Source organism: Protopterus annectens, chromosome 2.part0, assembly GCF_019279795.1.
Source record: "Protopterus annectens isolate FY-2018-M chromosome 2.part0, PAN1.0, whole genome shotgun sequence".
Lineage (NCBI taxonomy): Eukaryota > Metazoa > Chordata > Ceratodontiformes > Protopteridae > Protopterus > Protopterus annectens.
The window spans coordinates 1,699,545,931-1,699,563,582 of NC_056728.1; the positions used below are offsets into that span (position 1 = coordinate 1,699,545,931).

The 17,652-nt window shown below is 36.5% G+C and overlaps 1 protein-coding gene across 1 annotated transcript in view; it reads left to right on the forward strand.

Moving 5' to 3' along the window:
• The window catches only part of LOC122793773 (WD repeat-containing protein 49-like), a 630,038-nt gene that overhangs the window by 468,428 nt on the left and 143,958 nt on the right, over nucleotides 1-17,652 (forward strand). Inside the window, exons 20-23 of the mRNA XM_044061963.1 lie at nucleotides 7,722-7,814; nucleotides 10,596-10,654; nucleotides 12,000-12,141; nucleotides 12,227-12,266. Coding sequence (XP_043917898.1) covers nucleotides 7,722-7,814; nucleotides 10,596-10,654; nucleotides 12,000-12,141; nucleotides 12,227-12,266 — 334 coding nt within the window. The remainder of the gene's footprint in view (nucleotides 1-7,721; nucleotides 7,815-10,595; nucleotides 10,655-11,999; nucleotides 12,142-12,226; nucleotides 12,267-17,652) is intronic.

Consider the following 17,652-nt stretch of genomic DNA (forward strand, 5'->3'; position numbering starts at 1 on the left):
TGGGCTAATTTGATTAGAAACAGTACTGACATAGAGGGTTTTGAAATAGAAGAAAATACAACATCAAAAATTCAACTTTTGCAGATGATGTTCTAATTACATCAGCAGGATCTAATTCTTCTATGCAGTCTTTATTTGATAAAATGATGAATTTTAAAAGTATTTCTGGTTTAATATTCGATGAAGAAAAACTAAAATACTACCTATATATACTCTAAAAAATACTCTCATTAGTGATTTTACTAAATATGTACCCAACTCAGGTCAGATAACTTATTTAGGTATAATACTATCTAAAGATATTAAATCTATTATATATAATAACTATAATACCTGTTTTCTTAATATACAAAATCTTTTAATACCTGGAATAATATGTTTTTACTATGGAGGAGAGACTTACAATTATTAAAATGATAATATTCCCCAAGATTTTATACTTAATACAATCAATAATACTTTCACCTACAAAATAACTATCAAGAAACTGAATACACTAATGTTAAATTTCTTATGGGCACCTAATAGACCTAGGATTGCATTAAAGAAACATACTAATAGCTGGTCTCAAGGGGTATTTCTTTTCCAGACTTTAATTTATATATTATCTCTTCTATTATAAAAGTTATTACTTTATTAATAGATCGGTCATATGTCAAAATGGAAAGATTATTGGGAGCTAATTAGTATGCACTTCATGAAAATCTCCTTAACACATAAAATATGATTATAAATAACTCCATGTTGTGGTTGCTAAAGGAATTTTGTACTTCACCTATTAAACCTAAACATATGGTCTGTTACCCATTAAATATTATTATTAGTTATCGAACTTTATATTCATGCACCCTAAGTATAGGGAATGGAATTTTATTGTATTCCTATAATTTATACTCAGGGTATGCTTATGTCATCTACTTCTGAAGGAGCTCATTTAGCTATAGATAATAATCTAAAGTACTGGTATCAGCTGATATCTGATAATAAAGTTAAAAATCTAGATTTCTTAAAACAAGAATTTGATCTAAGAGAAACTTGCTGGTTAGAGGTTCAGATCTTTAGACAACATCTCATTGATAGAATAGATCTAATGTCTATAACAGTTAAAGAATCTATTCCAAAACTGATTGATTACTTGATAATAAATTTACAGCATAAAGTTTCTGATAAAGGTAAACTTTCATATATACATAAAATTATCAGACAAGAAACTTTTACAATGTAGATTCATACTGGAATTATTTCACCTCTATTAATGGGGACCCACCAACTCAACAAGATAAACAATATATATTGGAATTTGCTTATAGAACTACATCTTCCATTGTCTGGAGACTTTATACATGGAAATTTTTACATAGATCTTTTTATACACCTTTGATGATGAATAAAATTAATAATAAAGATAATCTATGTAAGAGATGTAATGTAGAAATTAATGCTGACTGGGCTCATATGTTTTATGACTGTATGAAGTTGAAAGAATACTGGAAGTCAATTAATGAATTTTTGCAGGCTCTTTTTACAGATAATTTCATTATTTCTAAGTCTCTTATATTATTCAACACACCTGTACCTCAATGTGTTAAAAAAGATTAAGCTTCCCTTGTTATGGTCTATCCTAGCAGTGGCTAGGAAAATAATAACTAGAAATTGGATTTCAGATACACCTCCTTCGTTCAATGAATTTAAAATGTTATGAATATAATGTGTCATATGGAAATAAGCACAATTAGAATGAGAACAACTAGAAAAACATCACATTTTATTGTATGGGATAATTTACAAAATTTGTTAAAAAAATTCTAATTTCAATAGCACAGTATTTTAGTTTAATTAATTGATCTGATTGTAGTGGATGTCTTTGTAAATACTTTAGTTGTTTTGTTGAATATTATAATAATACCTATTTTTAATTATTTGTATAAAATTGTTATGATATTTCTCTTATATGTTAAAACAATAAACTTGTTTTGAAAAAAAAAAAAAAAAGTAAACAGGATATACAACGAAAGAAACAATCATGATAAAAATCAGGAAGTGTAATTCCAGTAAAAATAAGAATGGATGCAAGAATATAGACATCTGTGCAGTTACCAAGACATGGTTTAAAGCCACAGAAATTACCCCAACGGTGCAAGGTTTCAGTGTCTTCCACACTTTTAGACCAGTAGTTGTATAGGCAGGGGCTAAAGGTAGAGGTGTCTATAAATAACAAACATACCTCTGGATAAAGGTGGAGGTGTCTCTTTATACATTAATAACAAGCATACCTTTAGGTTGGTTAAACAGGATGGCATGCTGTTGTTTCTCCACATGCAGATCACTATAGACATAATTCCGTACCATATCCTAACTAGCTATAAGTCACCTTCCATGTCCCAAGAAACTCACAGCGCATACTTGGACCTGCTGAAGACACTTATCAGCCAACTGAACACTCTACCCCCTCTATAGACTGGAAATCTTTCACAACCTTAAATTTGCAGGCACAGAGATTCCTGGACTTCATAAATACAAACACCATTGACCAATTAGTGCATACACCTACTAGAGGCTCCAACATACTGGACCTCCCCATATCAGGTCCTCCCTGATAAGGTCTGATAATAAAGCTGTCTCCTTCAAAAGCAAAATCAACTCAGTAACCCCTGTAAATCCACTAATAGTTGACAACTATTCCAAGGCAAACTACCTTTTATTAAGTGATATTTTGCTAAAATGTGATGCCCCTCTAAACCCAGAGAACACAGTGATCTATGTAGAATTGTTCACAGAAACTCTTTGCACCCATGTCAATGGCTGCATAGAGGCTGCTGCAACTACCAGAAGTAATCTCATTACTATTTCCAAAAACAAACTGCCCTGATAGCATCAAACGTAAACAGGATATACAACGAAAGAAACAATCATGATAAAAATCAGGAAGTGTAATTCCAGTAAAAATAAGAATGGATGCATGACCACCTACTTAACCTACTTAACTGTAACTATGCCTTTCACCCTCTGAATCGTTAACCCTTACATTATCTTCTCAGGTAGTAATGGCCAAACATTAAATGACGCTTTCACTTTAACAATATCATATTGCTAATGTATGCTCTTCTACCTCTTCCTCCTAGTAGCCAACACTTACTACTATTTATTTTCTGTCCAGTGTCATTCCATAGCATTCTTATCTCTCTGATAATAATTAATTCTCTTTCCACGTCCTTAATTTGTCCTCCTGCACATTAGTCCTCCTCATCTCATTCTAATACTCTATTTTGGCATCAGAATAATCTATTATTTCTCACCTTCATATATGCTTAGAAATATAGTCAATGTTTTGAATACCTATATATTTACTTTACTTGACATAGGCTTCCCAAATCTGTAAAGTGTCTTGCTACTTTCAGAATATATTGCATTCTTGATCACAGTATCTCCCAGTAGTACTCTGTAAATGTATTTCGATCTGTTGTGGGAGCTCTTGCCCCTTGTATGTAAGATTCACCCTAATCTATTGTAAAGTTTTATCTGTTTTGGGGCTGTTCTCCCCATGTATACAATTACTTATTAGCTATTGTAAAATGCTTTTATGAGTGTTTGTGAAGCCTTTCTCCCCAGCTGACTGTAAAATATTTTATCTGTCATGAGACTTTTCTCCCCTTGTATATAATTAACTCATCAACTCATTGTAAAATATTTAATCTGTTGCAGGGCTTTTTTCCCTTGTAGATAATTACTCATCAACTACTGTTTAAATGTTTCTGAATCTGTTGTGGAGCTTTTCTCAATTGGCTTCCACTGAAAATGGGTCATTGGTCAGTCTGATCTTCCCAGTTGTCAAAGGACAAGTAAATAAACAAATAAAACAGTTTCTGACCTTCCTTTCTTTTCAAACGAAATTTGTTTATGTCTGTATATATAAATTCCAGCACTGAATGCCTAAAGTCAAGTTCCTCAAAAACCTCAAGAACCTAAGCTTGGATGAACTTCTGAACTGGTAAGAGATATGGAGATAGAAAATTCATTAGCAACCTGTACTGAAATCAAACACTGGTCATTGTTCCAGACCTTTAAGGCCATGCCCAAAGCAATGAAGGCTGCAACAGTAAAAAATGTATTTGGGTTGATGGGAAGAACATTCTTAGGATATGTACATAATACTAAAGAGCAAAATGATGGATCAGAGTAGAAATCATTACACAGCTGAAATATACCTCTCAATAAATGAACCTATCAAGAAAGGGAAGCCTTAACCAGTACACCTATGAGTTGCTATGCTAAGCCAATGTCTGTTGGTAATGATGATACTTCTGTTTCTTCTAAGTTGTTCCCACTTTTCTTTTTAAAATTGTTCCTGTACAAAAATGTATAAAGTAGTGTGAATACACTAGTACTCTGTTACCAACACTCAGATGGACTAAGAATTTTTAAGTGACACTGTCTAGAAAATGAAGACTGCCTTTTCCGGACAGTGTATTGTCCATAAAAAATAAAATCAATTGTCTTTTGTGTTATTATTGAGGTTTGTTCCTAAATCGGGTGAGAGATGTAGTACTTACCCTAATTCACGCTCCTTGTATGATTACACGTCATTTAAAAGGGTGTTAATCTGAATCCAATAGGTGGCACTAGATAACAGCAGTTGGTAGTGCTGGGAGTCTTGTTAACTGCTGAATGTTGGAAAAGCGAAGGGATTTCAGGCAGTCATTCTAAAGGCAGGATGATAGATGCTGATGTATGCTTGTGTATTCGAAGTAGGCTTCTGTCACATTTCTTTTACATTTTAAATGTGAAAGTTAAGTCTACCTAATTGTTGTTTTCTGTTTCTTTAAGTCTAGTAGACTTGTGTTTCTTTGAAATTAAAAATCTGTTTGATTCCTTCAGGTGGTGAGCCAGAAATGAAGCATTTGTATTAATTATGTTGTACAAGTTGCATTATGAATTACAGATGAGTATGTATGCTAGGTTTTGCAGAATACTTTTTGTCTTAGCCTAAAAAAATCAGACCTGGTCATGGAGGATTTGTTGCATTCATCACTTAGGAGCCTTTCAGCCTTCGTTTATACTAAAATTTACAGCAAACTGGCTTTGACTGTAAAATACTTTTATATTAATGCAAATAAATAGCAGCGTATCTAGATGATTCCCATAAACATTAGAAACACAAGAAATTATTCAAGGTTGTGTTGTTAGGTTGCATATTCTGCTGAAAACAAGGTGGTTAAACAGACAACATGTAATTGATGTTAATAGCAATACGTATATGCTTGATAACAGAAATGATAGTAAAAGTTGCTTGTTATGCATCCTGTCTCTCAGCTGTACAAATTTTCGCAGACTGTGCAGATTTTTGCCTCTTATTTTTGATCTGTTTCTCATAAAATTTGTGATTTTTCTGGATTTTTAGGGGGGGCAAATCAGTGAGGATTGAATTCTCTAAATAATGACAGTCGTTTGAGTATCAGACTTCATATCCTTCAAAAAATTTATGGTAACACAAGACCTTTTATTCTAGCAGCTGTTTAAGTTTATAACAGTAATGTTTAAAATGTGTCCCATTATTTTTGGCTTTGTCCAGATTTTTTTGTGCTAAGAGGTTGAAAACTATGCTTGCTACGGTGCATGCTATTTGCATTTTATAGTAACTTCATATTTTTCTCTTTGTAAGTCTGATTTTTTTCAAGTGGTAGGACACAGACTCAAAAACCTGTATACACATCCCGGGACATCAGATCAGTGTGCATGAATTTAAATAAAACAGACAACTGTGATGATCTGCTTGCATTCACCTTGGCACACGAGGTATTATATTCCTACGTTTTAAAACTTCATTGCATAAGGTCGTGACAGATACAAACTTTGAATTTACTGACAATGCAGGCGATTTATATTTTTATAGAAAAAATATGCCACCAGACTAGATATGATAGAGATCAAGCAGACCAAAGTATTGCAGTTTGAATTGTAAAACAAAACCTTTGAGGTTCCCTCTCCGGCCATGCAATTAACCAATCGTCTGGCATGTGCTTTGTAATCCACGCAAATATTCGCATTCATTCCTGCCATAGATGTTCATGCATGGTGCTCGTTCCCATGTTGTCAATGTTCTTCCAGAGTCCAGACTGGTTGCTGTGGAGGTGAATAGATTTGTAATGGGAAGTAGATATGTATGACAGGATCCCTGTGTGTAAAGGCTTATTTTGCAATTGAGGTTCTGCTTCAAATCCCGAAAGGCATTTATAGAACAGGTTTATGTTTTACAAAACTGGTTTAATTTACTGTGTTCTATGAAATTTAAGTTTTTTTTTTTGTTTTTTTTTATCATGATACAAATATAATTATGTGTACCACAGGAAGTTACTACAGACAACTGTATTAGTCACATCTTTCTTGCATAGAGGACTTCTGTCATGGCTGCCTCCAAATTAGTTTCATAATAGTTTATTGATCCTAACATTTATTTTTCCTGAAGGTAAATAGCAGGGCATTACTGATCCAAAAGTTTATGAAAATGTAAAGTTACACATTATTCTTTAAAATTGTAGCTAGTAGTATGTAACGAACTTTTTTTTTGGGGGGGGGGGTCGTGTCTGGAATTTTTGACATGGAAAGTTGGCAACCCTAATCTAGTATTTAAATAGAGCACTAACTACAAAGGTAAATCTGATATGCATTACATTTTAAGAATTCTAAAACTATATATTAGTTACTATTTTTAACTAAAATGGGAAGTAAATAAATCATGTAGTTTCTTCTCAAAGCTTGGTGAAATGTCTACCAAGACAGAAAATGAGGTAAAAAAGTTTATACCTGACCTGGCACTGTGGTGCAGAGGTGTAAAGCCTAGGCTGCACCCCCAGTTGTTTTGTTTTCAAATAGCAGCATAAGTGCAGGAGGTACTAGGCAGGGATGTTGGAACTCAGCAGCTGATGCCAGTTTGCTCATCCTAGGGTAAGGAGGCATTTCAGCTTGCAGGAGCTCAGGGTTATCATCCACATCAAGAACCCTAGCCTAGCATGCACACACTGCACTGTAGTGAGGCACATAGCCAGAAGGTTGTGCATGCATGGTAGCACGCATGCAGTTTCTAAGAACAGCAACTGTGTAGAATGCACAAGCTGTAGAGGATAAGGGGGAATAAAAGGATAGGATAAGCCACAGGATTAACATCAGCAGGCTGCTCCTTTACACCCATATCTCACTGCTACTGAAAAACAAATGGTCTGGAAGGCTCTCACCTTGATGGACGAACAAATAGGTCAACTGGGTGCAGGAAGGGAGAGTCTTTGGGCAGATTCTGTAGACCATGGAGGAATGAATGTGTAAAATGTGCACAGGAAAGGGAGTCATTGGGCAAATCCTGTAGACACACAGACACACACACACACACACACACACACACACACACACACACACACACACACACACACACACACACACACACACACACACACAAATGCCTAGTTGTAGAAGTGACGTATTGCCTGCTATATATATATATATATATATATATATATATATATATATATAGATATCACTTTGACTAAGTGAGAAGTGTTTAGCAGTAAATTAATACAGAACCTTTTGTCATAAAAGTTTAATAACATGTCTCCTTTACTGTTATCTATGGGTTTCTCCGCTCATTTTAGATATCTGCTGATCATTTGCACTTAGTGAATTGCTGCTATGCACTCTTGTTTACTGTGATCATTTTGTGTGTATTCTTCCAGATGATGATTTAAACATATGCAAAGTTCTTTTTATCCCATCAAGGACGGAGAAAAAGAAGACAGCAGCATCATTAGTTGCCAGTGGCCCCAAAGGTAAATGAGTTACATACCTTTCTACTAAACCAATTCTTGTGGTGTCTTCTAAATAACGAGTCTGTTACCTTTCCAGTGAAAATGTGAAATTCAGTTTGTTCTTCATACTTTTCACTAAGTGCATCATAGCAACCCTGCAGCATACTGCATTTATTTATTTATTTATTCATTCTGCAAAGGTCTAAACCATCTGCTGTCATCTAATGTCGCATCCCGTCTCCTTGGTACCTATGACTGATGCCTAAGCAATCTAGAATAGTGAACAGAAGGAAACTAGCAAACCAGTTGGTCAGTGGGAAGGGATACTGTCCTCCTTCAGTGTAATCTAATTCATGAGACAAATCCTGCCTCCAAGATGCTGTTAGCACCTCTCCAATACCTCAAGTCTCCACTGAGGATTCCACGACTAGGAAACCTGATGCCCATCATCAGGAAAGGAAATCCATCTGCAGATGGCACTGATCTCTGCTAATTTAACTCTGCTTCTCGGTTGCCAGTTTCAAAATGTGGAATTTGGTTCATCTGTCTAGCTGCTATGTAGTTTATAGATTTAAGTGTCTGAAATGGCTTCATATTGTTAGATTTGGTGCACTGGGCTCTTGCTACTATCACATCTGTATTCAGTCTATACATCTGAGTTTATAGTGCTGCCCTTCAGGACTATGCTCAATAAATCCAAGTGCATGGTGGTGCTTCAGCAGTGTTGTCATAGATTTAACCAGCATCTGCCACCACAGATTAGTCTAGTGATAAATTAGCGGTGCAAAACACTGTAATATCTAATTTTATAGGTGCATGTCAAAGTGCCAATTTGAGAAAGACATTTGATCATTCAGTTTAATCAAATGGTGCATCCAGTCCATCACAGCTGCCTCCCTCCTTCCCCATCCTCTTTTCCATTTGTCGTAGGCAGCTTTGAACATCTCTATACACTATTCCTCATCAAATCTTCATTAGTGTAGTCCAGGTCTCCATCTCTCTCTCTCTCTATGAAGTAATATTTCTCCATCTCTCTCTGACTGTCTGTTGCTCTTTCTTCCCTAATGTGACTTTTCAGAACCAAGCATAATACTTCAGATGAGCCTTTATGTGGTATTTCATCAGCAATGAGCTCTTCCCACAGTTAAATTATGTTTTTTTAAGGTGAGATTTTGCCCCATTTTAAAATCACTCCAACATTAAATTTATATTAAATAAATTTGAAAGGGAAATTGTGTGCTTTTAAAGGAGAATAAATATATACATACCAAGGTAATCCATTAAAAAAGTAAACAGAAAATGTGTATTTTTATAATGAGATTCTTAATTTTTTCAAACTAACCAGTTATTTCTGAATAAGGACAGGATAGGTGCAAGCTATAATAATGATAGCATTCTTATTCATTATGTAATTTATTGTACAGTGTATGTTTATTGTTGCATGTATATTTTACAATAATAGTATGGTGAGAGAGGCAGGTATGGTTAACAACTCTATATACAGCAGGCAAAGGATAAAAGTCACTCATGCCAATGCCATGGCATAGAAGAATAAAACCCTGACTATGGCCCAGGTGATATCACTCAGATTTTGAGAATCTGTTTTTTTGTATTGTGTGAAGTGTGGTCAATGTTCTGTTTTTTTTAACAGTCTCAGTGTTTGCTTTGTCAGGGTAAATGAAACTCTAATTGCTAGCCTCATATAGATTTTTTTTAAATAGTTTTGTTCCATTCCCCTCCCCTTTATACACCAAGCCTATGTCACTAGTCAGCCTGTCTCTTCTCCCTTCTTCTTATATGAGAAGATGCTAGCATGAAGTGGTGAGTGGCAGAGATCATGGCCAGCATCTGCTGAGGTCAACATTTTTTTGCCTTCTCCTAACGGGCCTCCCCCTGTTAGCTAACAGTGCAGTGCAATATCTGCTAGGCTGAACCCATAGCCAGTGAGTATGTCCCTGAGTCTTATTTGTACTGCAACACAGTACTGTCCTTCCTCCAGACAGCATTCCTGTGAAATGATGTTTCCAGCTTCCTCATCTTGGATGGACAAACCAACCATGGCCTGTCATTCTGACCTCTCCCTCATTGACTGATCCAGTACCAGGAAGTGAGTCAAATCTGGATTATCTGAGGTATAGTAAGGGCCAAAACCTCTATGCTGAAAGGCTAGCCAAAGCCTGATACATAATGCATCCATTTTTTCAGAGACATTCTTGTTTTAGTTGATTTCATTCCTTTTACAAAGTTTTTTTTTCTTGTGATCTACAGTGCCACAAAATAAAAATGAAAAATATTGTAAAATATACATGATTTCACACAAAGAGGAATGAATTAACTCAGTGTACACTACCAGCTCAGCTGTTCTATATGAAGAATATGAAGTAAGTTGCTTTCCAGTTCTTGCTAACTAAAACTCGAGCTTTTTAAAAATGCACTCCATGTACTCTTTTGGTGGGTTTACACTATTTCTTTGGTGGCTAGAGGCAGTCCTTGTTACATGGTGCTTAATCCTTAATGCAAAGCATATTATAATCTTACCTTAACATATTTCCTGTCATGCATCCTTGCACAGTAAAATTATTGCCACTAACTAGTGTGCAGTCAGATGACAAGTGATAAAACTGAAATCTGTGCTAATAAGAAGCACCTAGTTAGTCTCAAATATTAAATTACTCTGTAATCATGAACTGTGCGATTAGTAACCTGAGTGGAAGAGGACAGGTACTTCAGCATAATAAAATATGGCTATATGAGGGAATATTTGTATGCTGCAGACTCAGTAAATGTTTGCTTTATCTCTAGGTTGTATTCACTTCTGGAATGTGTATGAAGGCGGGAAGTTGCTGGGACACTTTGCTGGGGTAAGTTCCTCTTTTATTCTTTTGGGATTTAGTGCTGCTGTTTCCACTGTCATTGCTTTTTATCTGAATACTCTTGAAAAACATCTGGAGTCCTAACTTTGGGGCTTGCCGTGGACATAGTTTTGGGATAATTTTTTTCTGGGTGAAGAATCCTGTGTTTCTTTGCATTATGAATGAAGCACTCAGCTTCACTTACAATAATATCTCCTAGAAATTTCCTTAAACGTGGCTTCATAAGTAGAGGAATTTTAAATCTTTGTTATTCTATTGAAATTAACTCATGTGACTCGTGTCTCTAATGAAATGTTACTGATATTCATGTCCAATTTTCCAAAATCGGGTTGCACCTTTTCCCAGAACAGTGACTTTTAAGTTTGTATATGTGAGGGGAATAGGGGGCATTGCAATTAGCTCCATGACTGCATGAAATTAATATAATGCTTGAATAAAACATCTCATAGGAATCAGTGTAGCCCACAGTATGTAGTGTGCCGTATAAGAGAAAATTATTTTCAGTGAGTCCAACTATTTCCTGTTGCACAGGAAGATGATTGAATGCCTGCAGAGAAAGCATTAGCTGCATCTGTCATAGCAAGCTACCTTTCATTACTGGCATAACGTTATACTCAACCAGATGACATTTCAGTGAATCACTTTGGGGGAAAGTAATGTGCTCTTCTAGGAAAAGTGAATGTGGGCAAGACAGTGAAAGTTTATTTTGACCCTCCTAATTTGGAACAAAGGAAATAATTTATGTATCCTTTATAACCAAATTTATCGGGCTCAGTTCAAAATTCTTTGTACTAATTTCAGTCAACATCTATCAAAGCATGACGTATTTGCTGCTTATGAACTGGTACAAAAAGAAAGAGGACAAAGATTATTTTCACAACAGTACAGTAAATAATCCCTTGTTTCTTCAAGTGTCAGGGTTCACAAATGCAACTGCATAAGGCACATGAAGCAAACATGTACACACATAAACACATGTACATTAACAGTGAAGCTCTGATTATCTGTGATACCCAGGGCTGGGCAGGGAAAGGGCTTGAAGAAGACAGTAACATTACAGCTAAGAAGGTAGCAGACAATGTCCCAGTTCCAAACAAATTATCCTGTATCAAACTCATACAGTAACACGTTTGGGATATTAAACTTCTTCTGCTCCAAGTAACAGAAGACATTAGCACAGTATCTATGTATAATGCAGTTTCATGGAAGAAGCCTTTGCTAGTTCTATAAAATGATTTTTCTGTGTGTGTTGTTTCTGGTTTTATATTATCTGCACAGTAAGCCATTTCTTGCTACACAATGATCTTTAAAGGTTTAAAGTATTTGTTTACAGTCTAGGTATAAAGCTGTGGTCTGTGATCTTGCCATCAGTGCGGATGACACCATACTCTGTGCTGCTGACCAGCTTGGCTTTGTTTACCTCTGGGCTATTACAGAATATGCTTACCACCGACAGGAGAGTGACCCACCATCATGTAAGCTACTGTTCAGCCTGTTTATAATTACAGTTCAGTGATGTGATCATCAAGAAAACTGATATATTGTTTTATTCTCTTAAAGTGATCCATTCATGGAGTGCTCACCAGGCGAGTGTTACAAGGTACTGCAGTACTGTTAATGTAGTAATAGCTCACCTGCTAATACTTGACGTGTTATCTCTTTCACAGTGGTTACCTACTGAATTATTATTTTGTTGTTGTGAAACAAGAGGGTACAACTTCTTAAAAGCAATTACTAGAAAAATGGAAATCAAAATCTAAACCAACTGTAACTGAAGTACCAGATATTGTAAACAAGATAAACGAACTAAAGGTGGGATCTTTGTAGAGGGAAAAAGCAAATTACACAGAAATAAATGGAATTTGTGGGAAAAATATATGCAGAATAATATTCAGGAGGAGGACTAAGGCTGAAGGGAAGGAGTATTTGAGCAATTTATATAATGTTGGAGTGAATAATTGCTAAAAAGAAAGAACTATATACATTATATACCTTATATATACTTTTATATGAAGCACCTTCTGTGTGGAGTCTGCATGTCCTCCCCGTGGTCGAGTGAAATATAAAGACATGCAGGTAGGTGTGTGTGTGAATGCGTGTGCCTTCTTTGAAGGTTGGGCGTTGGGCTGGCAACTCAGCACAGTAAAAATCCACTGCCAATCATTAGTCGACTGGAGTTCCGTTGTGGCGACCCCTAACGGGGAAAATCCGAAATACATTAATTTTTTTATATACCTTATATATACTTTTGTTGCTTTGTAACTAATACTAGTATAAGTATTTTTTATACAAATTATTTTTTTTTCTTAATTGTATAATGGAGCTTTTCTCCTGGGCCTCCAGTGAAAACAGGCTCCTGTCCAAGTCAGACACTCCCAGTAAACAAATTAAATAAAACATGTAATGTATAATGCATGAATATGACAAATGTTAATATGGTTTGCTTTCTTTTTTACTAATATATGTGTGCCTATGCCTTAAGTGATAATTTAGTAAAAGTATTTCAAAACAAAATAATAAGGGACAAGCCAAACATAATTGGTGCAGGGGACAAGGCCCAAAATCAGGGAAAAGTTTTCAGTATTAGTCTAATTCACTTTAAAAAAGCAATAGAACAATAGGTTTTGCACTAACATGGATTTTTAATACAATAAGATGTATGAAACTCTAATGGCTGGCATTATATGTTCATGAATACTTACTAGTCTATTGATCTGTGACGATCTTAAGAAGCCTAGCTTTACATTCCCATGGTAGTTTTTAGTCAGTCCTATGGTTGGTTTTAGCCATTATTTGTTGCATACAAATAACCCAGAGGTGGGCAGAACAAGGATATGTTGAACATTTACCTGTCACCCCTATCCATGAGGCACTAAACCAGAGGTGAATTTTCAGTTTCTCTTCATTCATCCAAATTACATTTGAATGGATCAAGAGAAGTACTTAGCTTTATGTGTAGTGGAAGACAGTTCCATAGAAGAGGTATTCTTTGTGATACATACCTACCCCATGAACATGTTCTATTTATGTTTCAAAAGAGATTGAAATCCCTTTAGCAGGTGTAATAGGTCTGACAGGATAGGGTCTGTTGAGGCTATATATGCAAGGCAGAGGCCACCTCTTAGTAGCTTGTATGATACTGAGTAGGTTTTGAGATGGTCTGCATAGATTTTGTGATTTAGATGCTTGACTTTTTTAGTTTAAAAGTGTTGTGGTCACTCCAGTTGTGAAAAGTGTTTGGAAGATACATACCACATGAGGCATTATTTTCAATCATTTACCTGATGAGTGCCAAGTACAGTGGAATTATTAGATCCCTGGACCTGGATGCCATACCTTTAGATATAAGCTGTGCAATGAAAAAGGAACTCCTTACAATAGTGGGTATGTGGTGATCAAAGGACAGTTCATTGTCAATATACATGGCTACAGGATCAACTTTCAGGGATATGTTGTCAAAGTGATACTTACAAGGGAAGTCATGCTTGCCTAAGGATACAGTTAAACATTTCTTGGCATTCAGTTTTAATCTATGGTTATGAAACCAGCTATTGGTTTGGGAAAGGCTCACTTGGAGGATTTTGGTGTCCTCTGGGGAGCTTATGACAGCACGAGTTTATAGTCATCTGCAAACCTGGCCATCAATACAGCCTTAACATTTGCTTCGACCTCCTCTAAGTAAATACCAAAATGTATACTGACCCAAGGACTCATCTCTTGGGTACACCACTACTGAGAGGTCTTTTGGAGGAGGTAGAGTCACCCACCTGATTTTAATGGGCTCTATTTGTGAGTCAATTTGCTATCCATTGAGTTACATAGGGATTTACATTTAGCTGGCAGTTTATCTATAATACCAGAGTCTAAGATGGTGTCAAATGACTTTGAGAGGTCTAAGTATGTTGCGCATACTTATCTGCCCTCATCCATTGCTTCAGTAACCTTCTTAAAGAAGTCAACCAGGTTAATGAGACAGAATCTGCCCTTGATGAATCTGAATTGGCTTGAGTCAAGGGTTTGTAGGTTATCTATGTCCTTATTTCTTAAATCCATAATGATCCTTTCCAAAGCCTTACAGATGAAGCTAGTCAGGCTTATTGGTCTATAATTTCCCCTGGTCCATTGATACCTCACCTTTGTACAAGGGGATGCCTGTTGCTGTCCTCCATTAATGCAGCATGAAACCTGTTTAGAGGCTGATACTGAATAACCTCTTTGGGGGGGGGGTCTAACAAGTCGTGTTTCAGGCTAACCAGTAGGCATCCCCAATATGTTATCCAGTTCCATAGAATTAGTGTTCTTGGCTTTGGATAGTGCCTTGAGGACTTGTTCTTGGGAGATTTAAGGGGGAAGTAAATGCAGCATCTAGGAATATAAGAGGGGAGAGGAGGGTGACGTTTGAACTTATTCGTCTACTACTATATTGGCTATGTCCTCTGGGTCCGAGTATGTGATATCCTTCACTACTAGCTCTGCAAAATGATGGTAATTGTTTCTGAGAGTTCTAAAATGAAGAAGGCTTTGTGTTTATCCTTCACCTGGGTAGCTATTTTATCTCATATCAGGGTTTGGTTTATTTGATCAGGGTCTGGAGTTCCGTGTTAAATGTCGCAAGATCTTCATTGGCATCTTGAGAGTAAAATTTGATTTTGAGTGCAATGAGTTTTTTTCTTTTATTATAAAATCTTTTTATATTAGGGTTCCACCATATGGATTTATTTTAAAATTTGGAGTTGTATTTACTTCTGAGGGGACAGATGCTTCTATGCAGATATTTACATGTGCATAGAATTTGGTGGAAAATGATTCTGCATAATCAGTGGGGTCTTCAAGATGGAAAGAGCTTTTGAACTTAGTCAAGTTGTCACTATATTTAAGTAGATTAGCCTTGGTATAATATCTGAATACTGAGGTACTGGCAGATGCTTCTGGCTTCAGTCTTAAGGTGACTGTGACTGATTCATGGTCTGATTTGACTAGGGAGGATGTTACAATTGGTGGGGAGCAAAGCTGCCTTATATTAGTAAGGGCCAAGTCCAATATCCTGAGAGTTTAGATTAATGAAGTTTAAAAATTTGTGGGCATACATGTTGAGGATGTACAAGTCTCCCAGTTAATGTAGGGGTAGCTGAAGTCTGTTAGGAGAATGCATTTGCCTTAATGTATAGGGACTTAATACTGGTTAGGTAGGAGTTATGGGCTGAGGGGGATGAAGGAGGCGTCCTATTGTTAGCCATATAGTAGTAGCCATATAGTTAGTTATATGATAAGGGGTTTTCTTAATAGCAGGTCAGACTTGGAGGAGTTCCAGGTTATTATCTTGTCTAATAAGTCTGGAGGTGAATTTAAGAATATTAACACAGAGCTACCTTTAGTGCCGTTCATGCAATGCAGTGGGCCTGAACGTGAAGTAGGCATTGCAACTCTGAACTGATGGAGGGCTCTCATTGGTCCTGAACCAGGTCACTAGGACAATGCATATATCACTGTTTTCCAGAATAAGAAGTGCTTGTAAGGAGTTGAGTGTTTTTGTTAAGGCTCCCAGCACTGAGCAGTCTAGTAGTTGTGACAGTGCTGTGTCTCAACACAGCTGCACATTCCTAGGAAACAATGAGCCTCTGCTACTTCTCTAACCAGAAAGAAAAGAGTAGCACTAATCCCACGCTGCTTCCTGAGAAGTACTACTAACTGAGATACTTCTTAGTTCACTACACTTGCTATAAGTCTTTTCTGAGGTGGTACCTTGGAACATACAGCAGCTGGACATAACAGAAAGCCAACCAGACCAATCAGTGAAGTCTGTTTTAGACTGCCCAATCAGAGACCAGCAGGAATCGAAGCTCCTCTGCCACATCTCCAACCAGGAATAAAGCAGTAGCATTAATCCCAAGTTGGTTCTCAAGAAGAAATTTTTAGGCTTCCCATCAATTGGTAGTCACCGGGAAGAATGGAAAATAATGTCCCTCTTATCGCCTTATCCCTCATATGAAGTCCAACTACCATTTTATCTCACTTTTTTAATTTCTCCAAATCTTTTTTTTCTAATACCATGACGGGAATGGACCCCATTCCTAAGTCAAAGTATGATTAAAGTTCTTGAAATTAGTATTGTTTTAGTCTTTGATGTCAGCCAGAAGTGCTCTTCGCAGCACCCGCAATGTGCTCAGTAATAACTCCTTCTGCAATTCATATGGAGTTACATGTATTGATAACATATCCATGTATGACTGTAAATTCTTTTTTGTAAAACCTGTTGCTCCTACTACTATTAGAACATTCTGGGTATCCTTCTTCCACATTGCTCTCATTTCTGCCTGCAAATCCTTGTATTTTATGACTTTATGTCTCTCTGTATGTAAGACACTGTTGTCAAGTGGGTGTAGCAATTTCAATGATCAATGCTACTTTTGTCTTCTTTTCATGAACTACTATATCCTGCTGATAGAGGACGTCTACCTGTTTGGTGGATGTCCTCTATCAACAGGGTTTACAACAAAAGGAAGAAACTGTTGTCCAAGGGTAAAAAGGAACACATTCCAGATTGGAAAAACTCCCTCAGCCTCAACAAGCAAATTAGTTCACTAGTGAAAACCTCCAAAGCCAATTATGAATCTAAACTAAGCCTCCTAAACAAAGGGAAACCACAAAGCCTTCTTCAATTATGTCAGGAACCTCTATGGCAAAGCCCAGGTTTGTTCCTAATTAGTACTTAGTAGCATCACTTACACTGATCCTGTTGACTTAGCCAACCTGCTAGCAGATATGTTCAGCACAAACTTTATCCCCTATCCCCCCAAAGGTCCTTTTGACATCCCCGATACTTGTCCCGCACCTCACATATCCACAGATCAAGTGTTAAAGGCTCTATTCAAGGCAAATAACACAGCTTCCATGGGACCTGATAGTATCCCAGGCTGTATTCTGCACCATCTCCAGCAAGAACTGGGTTCGCCATTGGGCACCCTATTCAACCACAGCCTAAGTAC